This window comes from Lipotes vexillifer, unplaced genomic scaffold (genome assembly GCF_000442215.2).
Source record: "Lipotes vexillifer unplaced genomic scaffold, Lipotes_vexillifer_v1.1 scaffold2189, whole genome shotgun sequence".
Classification (NCBI taxonomy): domain Eukaryota; kingdom Metazoa; phylum Chordata; class Mammalia; order Artiodactyla; family Lipotidae; genus Lipotes; species Lipotes vexillifer.
This window is the reverse complement of record NW_006789336.1, coordinates 176,924-192,638: the sequence shown is the minus strand read 5'-3', so window position 1 is coordinate 192,638 and position 15,715 is coordinate 176,924. Positions and strand designations below refer to the sequence as shown.

Genomic DNA, 15,715 nt, shown 5'->3' with positions numbered 1-15,715 from the left:
CTAACCATTTAACAAATCTTTTTAAATTTCCCCATAAGATAGCTTACAATTTAGCTTTCTAAAAACATGGAAAAAAATAAAACTCCTTTCATACCTTCCCACTCTAGGACATTAACATAAGAATGAGTTCATGTACCATACCAACATAAAACATTAAAACGAAATCTACTAGAATAATTTTAAGACAAAATTAGGACTACAGGGCTTCCCTGGTGGTGCAGTGGTTGAGAGTCTGCCTGCCGATGCAGGGGACACGGGTTCGTGCCCCAGTCCGGGAAGATCCCACATGCCGCGGAGCGGCTGGGCCCGTGAGCCGTGGCCGCTGAGCCTGCGCATCCGGAGCCTGTGCTCCGCAATGGGAGAGGCCACAACAGTGAGAGGCCCGCGTACCGCAAAAAAAAAAAAAAAAAAAAAAAAAAAAAAACAGAACTACATTATACATGTGAGTCTCAACATCTAAAAATTTAAATGTCTTATTCAATTAGCATTTGTCACTACCTTCAATTTTTCCTATTATATACTACTCCTCACTAATAGATAAGCAGTAAGGTGCACCAAAAGTTTAAAAATTGTATATATTGGGAAAAATAGAGAAAAGTACTACCATTAACTTATCTTTTCCAACACACTGGGAGAAGACTACCATTACTCCTTTTTTAAAATAAATTAACCCATGGAATCAAAATTGATCAAGTGTTACAGAATCTAGAGTTCTTAGAAAATCTATGTCTTCACTCTGGGTTACCCATTCAGATAATTATGGGCACTACCATATTATTTGTTACACATTGGCCAGCAAATAAAGCCAAGACATACTAAAATTTGAGAGCCATATGGAAAAATTACCAAAGCAACATACTTCCTGCCTCCACCCACTCTGCCCATTCATTCTTCCTACTGAAGTTATACAGTCACAAATAAATAAAATACAAATTATCACTACTACTTTATGCAAGTCAAATAAAACTGTTCTCCTTTCCCAATGATAATTTATTTATACTCCAGGAGGGAAAACTAGGGAACATTAAGTGTTATACAGCAGAACATATTGAGCATGGTGAAAAACATTATACAGGAGGAGGGAAAAGCATCAAAGTAAATAGTGTAAATAAAGAGAGTCAAGTTAAATTTGGAAGAAACTATACAAGTCAGCCAGAGCATGTGGAGTTAGAGAAAAAGAGAGAACAGTCACATGGAATGGTATGCATTCTTTTAACTATTCAAACCAGGGGAACCCAGAGCATAGTTACAATCTGACCATAGAGAGTTAAAGGTTACTAGGTCAAAGTCCACTGTCCATATATACTATTTGCTGCCACCCTGGCTATTGAATGCTCACTTTAACGATAATGGCATAATAATGAGAAAAATCACTTACAAATAATTTTTTTAATATTAGAGGCAGGTCAGAGATGGATTACTTAGCTCTATCTTGAAGGAAATTCTTTTCAAGTTTGAGAGGGGGTTATATGGTAGACCAGAAATGAAGTCACAGACAAAAAAAGATAAATTATACATTAAAATATTAACATAAACCTGCAGGCTCAAAGAAGGCTTCTGAGAACTGCCCACCCTCCTGCTTCATCTGCTGACTCTGAGCAAGTCAGTGGAGGTAATAAATAATGTAGTGGCATACCCATATTGTTTAACTTTTTTATATTTATCAGTTCCACTGCTTAGATGAGGGAAATAAGAAGGGTGACTCTTCTGGTGCCCTGGAAAAGTGGACTTGTGTTCAGAAAAATCTAGGTAGCATGGTAAGTTAGAGTTCTTTCCCTGCCTTACCATTGCTTCAGAATACTGGGCTCACCCAAACGAGAGTAGAACTGTAAATCAGCATCTTACACTAAACTTCTAACTAAGTAAAAAATAGATTGGCATGTAATTTCTAGCCTTAAGTAACTTCTAATCTAACCATAAGTCCACCCATTACCAGATTTCTATGCAACTCTTTTAATAATTTTCTCCCTTCCTTCCACTTACATTTTCTTGAAAAAGTTCAGGATGCATGCCTCGAACGAAATGCAAAGCGAACATCAACTGATCAGCCTGAAAAGAATAACAGATGTTATCTTGCTTTTTCTAAATTTGTGTTTTTGGAAAAGCATAGTCCTTAAATTTTGGTTCACAAAATCTGTATTCTGTCATCTAATAATCTACTTTTATCATCTACATATGACAACTCTTCTAAGTTGGGGATGAGAGTACAGAGAGAGTGCTAACACTTTTAGAGATAGTGCTAAGGATTAATCAGTGTGTACATCTCATTTAAAAAAAAAAAGATTTAACTAGCTGAAATATGATTGTGAGGTTTAGATTAGTCATTACTAACCAGATCAACCTTTTGGATTAGTAATCTTCAATTTGTCATTGTGTATGTTATATTCTCCTGAATATTCTGTATGCCCCTAAATCAAGAAACTTCACTTCTAGAAATTTATGCAGGGCATCATAAATGTACTCCTAGAGAAGAAATAAGGATATTCATTGCAAGGTTTTAAAAATGTTTATTTATTTATTTGGCTGTGCCGGGTCTTAGTCACGGCACATGGGATCTTCGCTGTGGCACGTGGGACCTTCAGTGTAGCGTGCGAGATCTTTGTTGCATCATGCAGGGTCTTTGGTTGTGGCATGAGGACTCTTAGTTGCGGCATGTGAACTCTTAGTTGTGGCATGCATGTGGAATCTAGTTCCCTGTCCAGGGATCAAACCTGGGCCCCCTACATTGGGAGCATGGAGTCTTAACCACTGGACCAGCAGGGAAGTCCCACAAGGCTTTTTATAATGGAGGGAAAACTGAAATAAATGTTCAAAAGTCTATCATGAATAACAGTCAAATCAAAGGGTATAGCATAGCTCATATTGTTTATCTAAACAAATATGTTTATATAAACAGATATGGATATATATCTGCAAAAGAAATTAGAAATAGATATCAAAATTTTTATCAGTGATTTATTTTTGAGAATACAGGTTATTTTTATTTCATTATTTTTTCTTAGGTGTATTTTGCAAACTTTCTAAAATAAGCTTATATCATTTCCGTAAAAAAAAAAACCAGCAACCAGTTTACTAACATAACAAAACCATCTGCTCAAGCACCATCTTTCCTACCAAGTTCTAATTCAAACTTTATTTAGCTTTTCCCATATTGTAAATAATACTTTATTCGTATCTAATATTATATCTGTGCATGCTTATAAACCTACAGATAAATATAAGGATATTACAATACAATATATGCAAAAGATATGCTCAACAAAAAAAGATCCTCCTGTAAATACTACCAGCAAGTGATCTCCTTGCCTGCAAGAAAACCACCCCTCTGTTGGAAAAATCCAGTGTCTTGAATAATACAATACAAAATAATAATTTATTTTATAAAAGTATATATTGGGGCCTTCCCTGGTGGCATAGTAGTTGAGAGTCCGCCTGCCGATGCAGGGGACACGGGTTCGTGCCCCGGTCCGGGAGGATCCCACATGCCACAGAGCGGCTGGGCCTGTGAGCCATGGCCGCTGAGCCTGCGTGAACAGAGCGTGTGCTCCGCAACGGGAGAGGCCACAACAGTGAGAGGGGCCCGCGTACCACAAAAAAAAAAAAAAAAAAAAGTATATATTGGGTATGTTTGTGTGTGTATATATAGATATATATAGCAAGTACTCAATAAATATGTATTAAGTGAATAACTAAAAAACAAACATATGTTCACAACTACAACATAGTCAATGAGTGAAAATAAAGCATAAAAACTGGAAGCAGATGGCCATCACTCAGGTATGAGAAAAACAGTTACAACCAACTACAGTGTATATAAAACAACTACCATATGGCTTAAAATATATAAAAAGCAAGGCATATCATTGGGAGAGATGTGTAATATTCTTTGGAATTAGAAGGTTAGAATTCAGGTTTGACTGGGTCTTCGCTGGTGGTCCAATGGTTAAGAATCCGTCTTGCAATGCACTGGACACTGGTTCAATCCCTGGTCGGGGAACTAAGATCCCACATGCCGTGAGGCAACTAAGCCCACGTGCCACAACTACTGAGCCCACATACTCTGGAGCCCGTACATCACAACTAGAGAGAAGTCTGCGCACTGCACTGAAGAGCCCACTCTCCACAATGAAAGATCCCGCATGCCACAACTAAGACCCAACGCATCCAAAAAATAAATAAGTAAATAAGTAAATATAAAAAAAGAGAATATTAAAAAAAGGAATTCAGGTTTGGGATTGAACAGTAACTAGCTGTAAAAGGCAGTAAGTTGCTTATTTTACACACTAACAAATATTGTAAATGGTTATAATAGCATCCCTCATCTAAGGTAAAGAAATAATGATTAAGATAAACAAGACAATAAATGTATTATTTTGAAGGCCTTATCACTTAATAATACAGTTAATTCTTTTTTACACACATATAATACACATACAATATTAATACATTTATTTAGCCATTTCTTTCTTTGAACTAAGGAAGAGTAATGTAGTCTCTAGTGTTAGTGGACAGAAGGCTGTACAACTCTCTGAGCCCCAGATTATCCACTGGAGTCAATGAACTGCTTTATTGATTATTACTGAGCCAAGCTCTAAAATGTTGGCAAAACATAGGCACATATTATGTAGTCAATAAATGGGTAATGGTGGTCATCCTTTTCTTTGTTTTCTGGTCACAGAAGACATCCTGACCTTAGGGATAAGCCTATAATCAAGTTGGCCCAATCTCAATATATCGTGCCACAGATAATGGTACAAGGGATGCCATATGACCTAAGCCAGGCAAACCAGGATCATCTTCTATGATTTTCCAACTGGGAGATGGCAGAAGAAAGCTGTTTATGGTAGCTGTCTGGTTGCCTAGCTATACCAATGAATCCCTTTAGCCATAAGAATTTAACAATGATTTTATAATGAGGAACAATGATAATTCAAGAATAAACATAAAAATATAGTTTACTGAGAGACAGAGGACACATTCCCAATTACCCTGAGGTAAAATCAAGAATGAATTAATCAAGCTTAAGGATTATCTGAATATTTGTTTCAAAAAATCCTGTCAATAACCAGAGTTTAGAAAACATTTTGGACCTATAATATCCTTGATCTTCCAAGCTTATGAGTCGGAAAATTTGGGTGTTTTAATTTAAGTTCAATTTATTTCAGTATGCTTGGGTTCTGTTACAAAATAATTTAGTATCAAGAGGATACATAATAAACAAAATTTCAACTGATCATCTACATAATTAACTAGCTGAATGAAGAAAAACAGTAAGAGACAGTAGACCACTGGGTGGTATATGTCAGCCACATATTCCATACCATGCCATCACACACACATCATACTCTAGTAAAAATTCAAAAAGAGTGAGACTATTAGAGAAGGATTAATACAATATGAGAGAATCTTAAAGTCAACTTTATAGCTGATAAGAAGTTCACATTTCCAAACATAATGGTTTGTTTTAACCACATTCTATTACCAAGACGTCTTTGGCATCATGCAAAATGGGTTTGAATTCTAGCTCCAACACCCTGAGTAACATCTGAGTAACCCAGAGAAAGGTTAAAGCTCTAAATCTCAGCTTCTTCCTTTATATAATAGAATTGTATATAATTAACAATGTGTTAAAGCACTTAGTGCCTAGAACACTGTAAGTCTTAAAAGGCGACAGATAGTAACTATCTGCTTTACAGTAAAAAGATATAGTACGTAATATTGGAAAGGAAATTTATTTCAAAAATATTCCATAAATCCCACAAATCTCAGAGACTAAGAAGCAGTAGAAACTATAATTCATTCATTTTATTTCTACTCTATAATATTCATTGCTTTCAAATATGTTTAATGAAAAGTCTAAGTAGATGTTACCATATGAAGAAAAATCTTGTTTTAATCTTAAAGAAGTGGATATACGATAGAACTTAGGCACTCACACTTGTGCTTGAAGCTAAATCATACATTTTAAAAAAGAATTCCATGCACATTTACCGATACTTCCAGAAACTCTAAAGGGTTAGATACAATACTAAAAGTTTCAAAGTTATCTAAGCAGAAGAAAATTATCTAAATTACCAAGATTTACTTTAATAACCACAGTTTATAAAATTTCTAAACACCTAACCAGAGAACTTCCATGTTTTTATTATAAGAAAACACATTTTGATAGGAAAAATACCATGATTCAAATTAAATGAGATGTAAGATAAATACAATCATGAGATGCTATAATTATTTTATTTATAAAACATAATATTCATCTGAATTTTAATCAATCAACTAGCAAATTCATTTGAAGAAAGAGGCAAGGTGAGCTGCATAGGCATAAAGCTTAGAAGGACTTTGCATGAAAAAATTTCTATTTATACATCACCAGACATTCTTCCTATACCATTTCAAATCTTTCAGACAATACTTCCATAAGGGGAAATAATAAGAATCATATGGTCTCACAACATTTTCCTTAACCCGTTTCTGTACTCTCGCCCAATATAGTTGGAAATTATTTAATACACCAACAAATTCCATTATTTTGTATCTATTCAAAACAATAAACTGTGATGAAGAAATGATATGTAAAGGTACTAACTTGTATTTAGGTTTACTATAATCATCATAAGTTTGGGGAAACCAAATGTGCTACTTATCCTATAATTGTCTAAGGTACTTAGGTTACTGAAATAAACACTTTGGAACTCATGAATAAAAAGAATGATATAGCTAATAATCTAAATTGAAAGCATTAGACAATTTTCCCCATTTGATTTAGTTCATTAAAAGTCTAAATTTTCTGATATAAAACAAGTCAATCATTTTTCTGTTCCAGGTCAAGATGCTTTCAGTTCAATGTGATGTGAATACTAATAATTCTCTCTCTATTTCGAGAGTCTATTGTTGTCATACTGCTCTCACTAACACAACAGCAAAACCAGCATTAGAGAAGCTCTGGCAGTCAGTTTAACGTAACGCTGACTGCTAAAAAACGAAAACCTTTCACTAAAATATAAAATTGGTTCCATCCTAAGTAAGGTTAGAGTGCTAAATCTTGAGAAATGCACCTCAGTTTTACAATTAATGTGCTTTCTGAATTTTTATTCACCACTGAAACTCTATGGAATGCTGAATTCAAGATGAATAGATTTAATATCACTCCTATATTTACAAAACAGATATTCCATTATCAATTAAAACCATGTCTTAAGAGACCTTCAAGATGGCAGAGGAGTAAGATGTGGAGATCACCTTCCTCCACACAAATACATCAGAAATAAAACTACATGTGGAACAACTCCTACAGAACACCTACTGAATGCTGGCAGAAGACCTCAGACTTCCCAAAAGGCAAAAAACCCCCCATGTACCTGCGTAGGGCAAAAAAAAAAAAAAAAAAAAACAGAGACAACTGATTCCCCCCACCCCATGTGCTACTTTACCAGGCTTTTCCACCTCCAAATTTAGCCCCTTCATTCTTCCAGATACTCTGTTCTCCTTGATTCCCCTCTTGGTCTCACATCCCTCATCCCACACATTGGTGTTACCCTGAAAATATGCCTAGAATCCAGTCACTTTGCACAATCGCCATTGGTACCAGAGACCACCATGTTTTCTAGACTGGACTATTTTAAGGACTTCTTCCCACTTGGTTTTTCTGCTTCTCTCACAGTCTCACTACCTTCTAGTCTCCAACTGGCAGCCAGAGAAAGCTTTTTAAAAGCTAAATCAGGGCTTCCCTGGTGGCACAGTGGTTAAGAATCCGCCTGCCAATGAAGGGGATGCGGGGTTCGATCCCACATGCCGCGGAGCAAGTAAGCCCGTGTGCCACAACTACTGAGCCTGCGCTCTAGAGCCTGCGAGCTACAACTACTGAGCCCACGTGCCACAACTACTGAAGCCCACGCGCCTAGAGCCTGTGTTCCTCAACAAGAGAAGCCACCACAATGAGAAGCCCACGCACCGCAATGAAGAATAGCCCCCGCTTGCTGCAACTAGAGAAAGCCGGCGTGCAGCAACAAAGACCCAATGCAGCCAGAAATAAATTTAAAAATAGACAGATAAATAAATAAATTTTAAAAAGCTAAATCAGGTCGAAAGGACTCCAAGCTCATTCAGAATGGAATTTAGGCTCCTAATCCTGGTCCATAAAGCAATGTATAAACTGTCCCCATCTCCCCATCCTGCCCCTTCCCTCTGATTTCATCTCTTCCCACTCTCCCTTCACTACACAGATGGAACCTCCCGGTGTCTTTGCTCCAAGCCTTTGCTCCTGCCTCAGGGCCTTTGGACCTACCATTCCCTCTGTCAGATATATGCATGGCCTTGTCTCTTCCATTATTCAGTGTCCGATCCAGAGTCGCCTCCTCAGAGAGGCCATCTCTGACCACGTTATAAAACAGCATATTCCCCCCCGTCACTTTCTAACTCTTGTACCCTGCTTTATCTTGCTTCTTTCCATATTGCACATCCTGCCAATAAAATGACCTTGGACACGGCACTGAAAAATTCCACACCCTGCTGAGAGATATCTACAATTTAATCAGAAATCTGTAAGAATTGTGAGGGAAAAAAAAAAAAAAAAAAAAAAACAGAGACAAAAACAATAGGGACGGGACCTGCACCTCTGGGAAGGAGCTGTGAAGGAGGAAAAGTTTCCACACACTATGAAGCCCCTTCACTGGCAGAGACAGGGATGCGTGGTGGGGAAGCTTTGGAGCCATGCAGCAATAGTGGTGCAGAGGGCAAAGCGGAAAGATTCCCGCACAGGGGATGGATGCCGACCAGAACTCACCAGGCTGAGGTTTGTCTGCACACCCACTGGGACGGGTGGGGGCTGGGAGCTGAGGCTCAGACTTCGGAGGTCAGATCCCAGGGAGAGGACTGGGGTTGGCTGCGTGAACACAGCCTGAAGGGGGCTAGTGCACCACAGCTAGCCAGGAGGGTGTCCTGGAAAAAGTATGGACCTGCCTAAGAGGCAAGAGACCATTGTTTCAGGGTGCATGAAGAGAAGGGATTCAGAGCACCGCCTAAACAAGCTCCAGAGATGTGCAAAAGCCACGGCTATCAGCGTGGACACCAGAGACAGGCATGAAATGCAAACGCTGCTGCTGAAGCCACCAAGAAACCTGTGTGCAAGCACAGGTCACTATCCACACCTCCCCTCCTGGGAGCCTGTGCAGCCCACCACTGCCAGGGTCATGTGATGCAGGGACAACATCCCCAGGAGAACAAACGGCTGCCCTCAGGCTGTTGCAACATCATGCTGGTCTCTGCCACCACAGGCTCACCCCGCATTCCATACCCCTCCCTCCCCCTGGCCTGTGTGAGCCAGAGGCCTCTAGTCAGCTGCTACTTTAACCCTGTCCTGTCTGAGCCAAGAAGAGACACCCTCAGGTGACCTATACACAGAGGCGGGGCCAAATGCAAAGCTAAACCCCAGGAGCTGGGCAAACAGAGAAAGGGAAATTTCTCCCAACAGCCTAAGGAGCAGTGGATTAAATCTCCAGAATCAACTTGATGTACCCTGCATCTTTAGAATAACTGAAGAGACAACAAATCGTCACAAATTGAGGCAGTAGACTTTTGGAGCTACTGTAGGCTTGGGGTTTGCTTTCTGTGGCTAATTTGTTCCTGGTTTTATGTTTATATTTGTTTAGTATTTAGAGTTTATTATCATTGGTAGATTTGTTTATTGATTTGGTTGCTCTCTTCCTTTTATATACATATATATATATATATTTTTTTTTCTTTTTCCTTTTTCTCTTTTTGTGAGTGTGTATGTATATGCTTCTTTGTGTGACTTTTGCCTGTATAGCTTTGCTTTTACCATTTGTCCTAGGGTTCTGTCTGTCCATTTTTTAAAAAATTTTTTTTTATTTTTTAGCATAGCTTTTAGCACTTGTTCTGATTGGTAGAATTGTTTTTGGTTTGGTTGCTCTCTTCTTTCTTTCTTTCTTTTTTTCCTTTTTTCTTTTTTTTTTACAACTTTTTCACTTTTTTTAATAATTATATTTTATTCTAATAACTTGAGGTTATTTTATTATTTTATTCTTTCTTTTTTTCTCCCTTTTCTTCTGAGTCATGTGACTGACAGGGTCTTGGTGCTCCAGCCAGGTGTCAGGCCTGTGCCTCTGAGGTGGGAGAGCTGAGTTCAAGACACTGGTCTACCAGAGACCTCCTGGCTCCATGTAATATCAAACGGCAAAAGCTCTCCAGGAGATCACCATCTCAACAATCAGCAACCTACAGTGCTTGACACTTATGCCAAACAACTAGCAAGACAGGAATATAACCCCACCCATTAGCAGAAAGGCTGCCTAAAATCATAAAAAGGTCACAGACATGCCAAAACACACCAGCAGATGTGGTTTTGCCCAGCAGAAAGACAAGATCCAGTCTCATCCACCAGAACACAGGTGCTAGTCCCCTCCACCAGGAAGCCTACACAACCCACTGAACCAACCTTAGCCACTGCAGGAAGACACCAAAAACAACGGGAACTACGAACCTGCAGCCTGCAAAAAGGAGACCCCAAACACAGTAAATTAAGCGAAATGCGAAGACAGAGAAACAGGTGAAAGAGCAAGGTAAAAACCCACTAGACCAAACAAATGAAGAGGAAATAGGCAGTCTACCTGAAAAAGAATTCAGAATAATGATAGTAAACATGATCCAAAATCTTGGAAATAGAATGGAGAAAATACAAGAAACATTTAACAAGGACCTAGAAGAACTAAAGAGCAAACAAACAATGATAAACAACACAATAAATGAAATTAAAAATTCTCTAGAATAGATCAATAGCAGAATTACTGAGGCAGAAGAACGGATAAGTGACCTGGAAGATAAAATAGTGGAAATAACTACCACAAAGCAGAATAAAGAAAAAAGAATGAAAAGAATTGAGGACAGTCTTAGAGACCTCTAGGACAATATTAATCGCACCAGCATTTGAATTATTGGGGTCCCAAAGAAGAAGAAGAAAAAAAGAAAGGGACTGAGAAAATATTTGAAGTGATTATAGTTGAAAATGTCCCTAATATGGGATAGGAAAAGGTCAAGTTCAGGAAGCGCAGAGAGTACCATACAGGATAAATACAAGGAGAAACACGCGAAGACACATATTAATCAAACTATCAAAAATTATATACAAAGAAAAAATGTTAAAAGCAGCAAGGGAAACACAAGAAATAACATACAAGGGAATCTCCATAAGGTTAACAGCTGATCCTTCAGCAAAAACTCTGCAAGCCAGAAGGGAGTGGCAAGACATTTTTAAAGTGATGAAAGGGAAGAACCTACAAACGCGACTACTCTACACAGCAAGGATCTCATTCAGATTCAATGGAGAAATTAAAACCTCTACAGACAAGCAAAAGCTAAGAGAACACACCACCACCAAAACAGCTTTAAAACAAATGCTAAAGGAAATTCTCTAGGCAGGGAACACAAGAGAAGAAAAAGAACTACAATGGCACACCCAAAACAATTAAGAAAATGGTAACAGTAACATACATATCAATAATTACCTTAAATGTAAGTGGATTAAATGCTCCAACCAAAAGACACAGACTGGCTGAATATATACAAAAACAACACCCGTATATGCGCTGTCTACAAGAGACCCACTTCAGACATACGGACACATACATACTGAAAGTGAGGGGATGAAAAAAGATATTCCATGCAAATGCAAATCAAAAGAAAGCTGGAGTAGCAATTCTCATATCAGATGAAATAGACTTTAAAATAAAGAATATTACAAGAGACAAAAAAGGACACTACATAATTACCAAGGGATCAATCTAAGAAAAAGATATAACAACTGTAAATATGTATGCATCCAACATAGGAGCACCTCAATACATAAGGCAAATGGTAACAGCTATAAAAGGGGAAATCCCCAGAGGAGGGGACTTTAATACACTGCTATAACCAATGGACAGATCATCCAAAATGAAATTAAATAAGGAAACAAAAGCTTTAAATGATACACTAAACAAGATGGACTTAATTGATATTTATAGGACATATCATCCAAAACAACAGAATACACTTTCATCTCAAGTGCTCATGGAACATTCTCCAGGATAGATGATATCTTGGGTCACAAATCAAGCCTTGATAAATTTATGAAAATTGAAATAGTATCAAGTGCCTTTTCTGACCACAACGCTATGAGACTAGATATCAATTACAGAAAAAATCTGTAAAACACACATGAAGGCTAAAAAATACACTACTTAATAACCAAGCGGTCACTAAAGAAATCAAAGAGGAAATCAAAAAATACCTAGAAACAAATGACAATGAAAGCACAACCACCCAAAACCTTTGGGATGAAGCAAAAGCAGTACTAAGAGGGAAGATTATAGCAATACAATCCTACCTCAAGAAACAAGGAACATCTCAAACAAACAACACAACCTTACATCTAAAGCAATTAGAGAAAGAAGAACAAAAAAACAAAACCCACAGAAGGAAAGAAATCATAAAGATCAGATCAGAAATAATAATAAACAGAAACAAAGGAAACAATAGCAAAGATCAATAATACTAAAAGCTTGCTCTTTGAGAAGATAAATGAAACTGATAAACCATTAGACAGACTCATCAAGAAAAAAAGGGAGAAGACTCAAATCAACAGAATTAGACATGAAAAAGGAGAAGTAACAACTGACACAGCAGAAATACAGAGGATCATGAGAGATTACTACAAGCAACTATATGCCAATATAATGGACAACCTGGAAGTAATGGACAAATTCTTAGAAATGCACAACCTGCCAAGACTGAACCAGGAAGAAATAGAAAATATAAACAGACCATTCATAAGCACTGAAATTGAGACTGTGCAAAAGAATCTTCCAGCAAACAAAAGCCCAGGACCAGATAGCTTCACAGGCGAATTCTATCAAACATTTAGAGAAGAGCTAACACCTATCCTTCTCAAACTCCTCCAAAATATAGCAGATGGAGGAACACTCCCAAACTCATTCTACGAGGCCACCATCACCCTGATACCAAAACTAGACAAAGATGTCACAAAGAAAGAAAACTACAGGCCAATATCACTAATGAACATAGATGCAAAAATCCTCAAAAAAATACTAGCAAACAGAATGCAACAGCACATTAAAAGGATCATACACCATGATCAAGTGGGGTTTATCCCAGAAATGAAAGGAGTCTTCAATATACACAAATCAATGTGATAAACCATACTAACAAACTGAAGGAGAAAAAACAATATGATCATCTCAATAGATGCAGAGTAAGCTTTCGACAAAATTCAACAGCCATTTATGATAAAAACTCTCTAGAAAGTAGGCAGAGTGGGAACTTACCTCAACATAAGAAAGGCCATATATGACAAACCCACAGCCAACATCATTCTCAATGGTGAAAAACTGAAACCATTTCCACTAAGATCAGGAACAAGACAAGGTTGACGACTCTCAGCACTATTATTCAACACAGTTTTGGAAGTTTTAGCCACAGCAATCAGAGAAGAAAAAGAAATAAAATGAATCTAATTCGGAAAAGAAGAAGTAAAACTGTCACTGTTTGCAGATGACATGATACTATATAGAGAATTCTAAAGATGCTACAAGAAAACTACTAGAGCTAATCAATGAATTTGGTAAAGTAGCAGGATACAAAATTAATGCACAGAAATCTCTGGCATTCCTATATACTAATGATGAAAAATCTGAAAGTGAAATCAAGAAAACACTCCCATTTACCATTGCAACAAAAAGAATAAAATATCTAGGAATAAACCTACCTAAGGAGACAAAAGACCTGTATGCAGAAAACTATAAGACACTGATGAAAGAAATTAAAGGTGATACAAACAGATGGAGAGATATAACATGTTCTTGGATTGGAAGAATCAATATTGTGAAAATGACTCTACTACCCAAAGCAATCTACAGATTCAATGCAATTCCTATCAAACTACCAATGGCATTTTTCACAAAACTAGAACAAAAGTTTTCACAATTAGTATGGAAACACAAAAGACCCCAAATAGCCAAAGCAATCTTGAGAAAGAAAAACCAAGCTGGAGGAACCAGACTCCCTGCCTTCAGACTATACTACAAAGCTACATTAATCAAGACAGAATGGTGCTGACACAAAAACAGAAATATTGATCAATGGAACAGGATATAAAGCCCAGAGATAAACCCACACACATATAGTCACCTTACCTTTGATAAAGGAGGCAAGGATATACAATGGAGAAAAGAAAGCCTCTTCAATACATGGTGCTGGGAAAACTGGACAGCTACATGTAAAAGAATGAAATTAGAACACTCCCTAACACCATACACAAAAATAAACTCAAAATGGATTAGAGACCTAAATATAAGGCCAGACACTATAAAACTCTTAGGGGAAACCTTAGGCAGAACACTGTATGAAATAAATCACAGCAAGATCCTTTATGACCCACCTCCTAGAGAAATGGAAAGAAAAACAAAAATAAACAAATCGGACCTAATGAACCTGTAAAGCTTTTGTAGAGCAAAGGAAACCATAAACAAGATGAAAAGACAACCCACAGAATGGGAGAAAATATTTGCAAATGAAGCAACTGACAAAGGATTAACCTCCAAAATTTACAAGCAGCTCATGCAGCTTAATATCAAAAAAAAAACAAAAAACCACCAATCCAAAAACTGTCAGAAGACCTAAGTAGACATTTCTCCAAAGAAGATATACAGACTGCCAACAAACACATGAAAGAATGCTCAACATCATTCATCATTAGAGAAATGCAAATCAAAACTACAATGAGATATCATCTCACACCAGTCAGAATGACCATCATCAAAAAATGTAGAAACAATAAATGCTGGAGAGGGTGTGGAGAAAAGGGAACACTCTTGCACTGCTGGTGGGAATGGGAACTGGAATAGCCACTATGGAGAACAGTATGGAGGTTCCTTAAAATACTAAAAATAGAACTACCATATGACCCAGCAATCCCACTACTGGGCATATACCCTGAGAAAAACATAATTCAAAAAGAGTCATGTACCAAAATGTTCATTGCAGCTCTATTTTCAATAGCCCAGAGATGGAAACAACCTCTAAGCGTCCATCATCGGATGAATGGATAAAGAAGATGTGGCATGTATATATAATGGTCTATTACTCAGCCATTAAAAAGAAATGAAATTGAGCTATTTGTAATGAGGTGGATGGACCTAGAGTCTGTCATACAGAGTGAAGTAAGTCAGAAAGAGAAAGACAAATACCATATGCTAACACATATATATGGAATTTAAGAAAAAAAAAAAAGTCATGAAGAACCTAGGGGTAAAACAGGAATAAAGACAGACCTACTAGAGAACTGACTTGAGGAAATGGGGAGGGATAAGGGTAAGCTGTGACAAAGCGAGAGAGTGGCATGGACATACATACGCTAACAAACGTAAGGTAGATAGCCAGTGGGAAGCAGCCGCATGGCACAGGGAAACCGGCTCGGTTCTTTGTGGCTGTCTGGAGGGGTGGGATAGGGAGGGTGGGAGGGAGGGAGACAAAGAGGGAAGAGATATGGGAACATATATATATGTATAACTGACTCACTCTGTTATAAAGCAGAAACTAACACACCATTGTAAAGCAATTATACCCCAATAAAGATGTAAAAAAAAAAAAAATAAGTGGTGCTGGGAAAACTGGACAGGTACATGTAAAAGTATGAGATTAG

General features: G+C 37.6%; 1 protein-coding gene across 1 annotated transcript in view; it reads right to left on the bottom strand.

The window, feature by feature from the left end:
* DYNC2H1 (dynein cytoplasmic 2 heavy chain 1) overlaps positions 1–15,715 on the bottom strand; it is a gene marked incomplete at both ends in the record, with an annotated part of 341,923 nt that overhangs the window by 149,752 nt on the left and 176,456 nt on the right. The window contains one exon of the mRNA XM_007462583.1: positions 1,984–2,049. Within this exon, the coding sequence (XP_007462645.1) occupies positions 1,984–2,049 (66 nt within the window). The remainder of the gene's footprint in view (positions 1–1,983; positions 2,050–15,715) is intronic.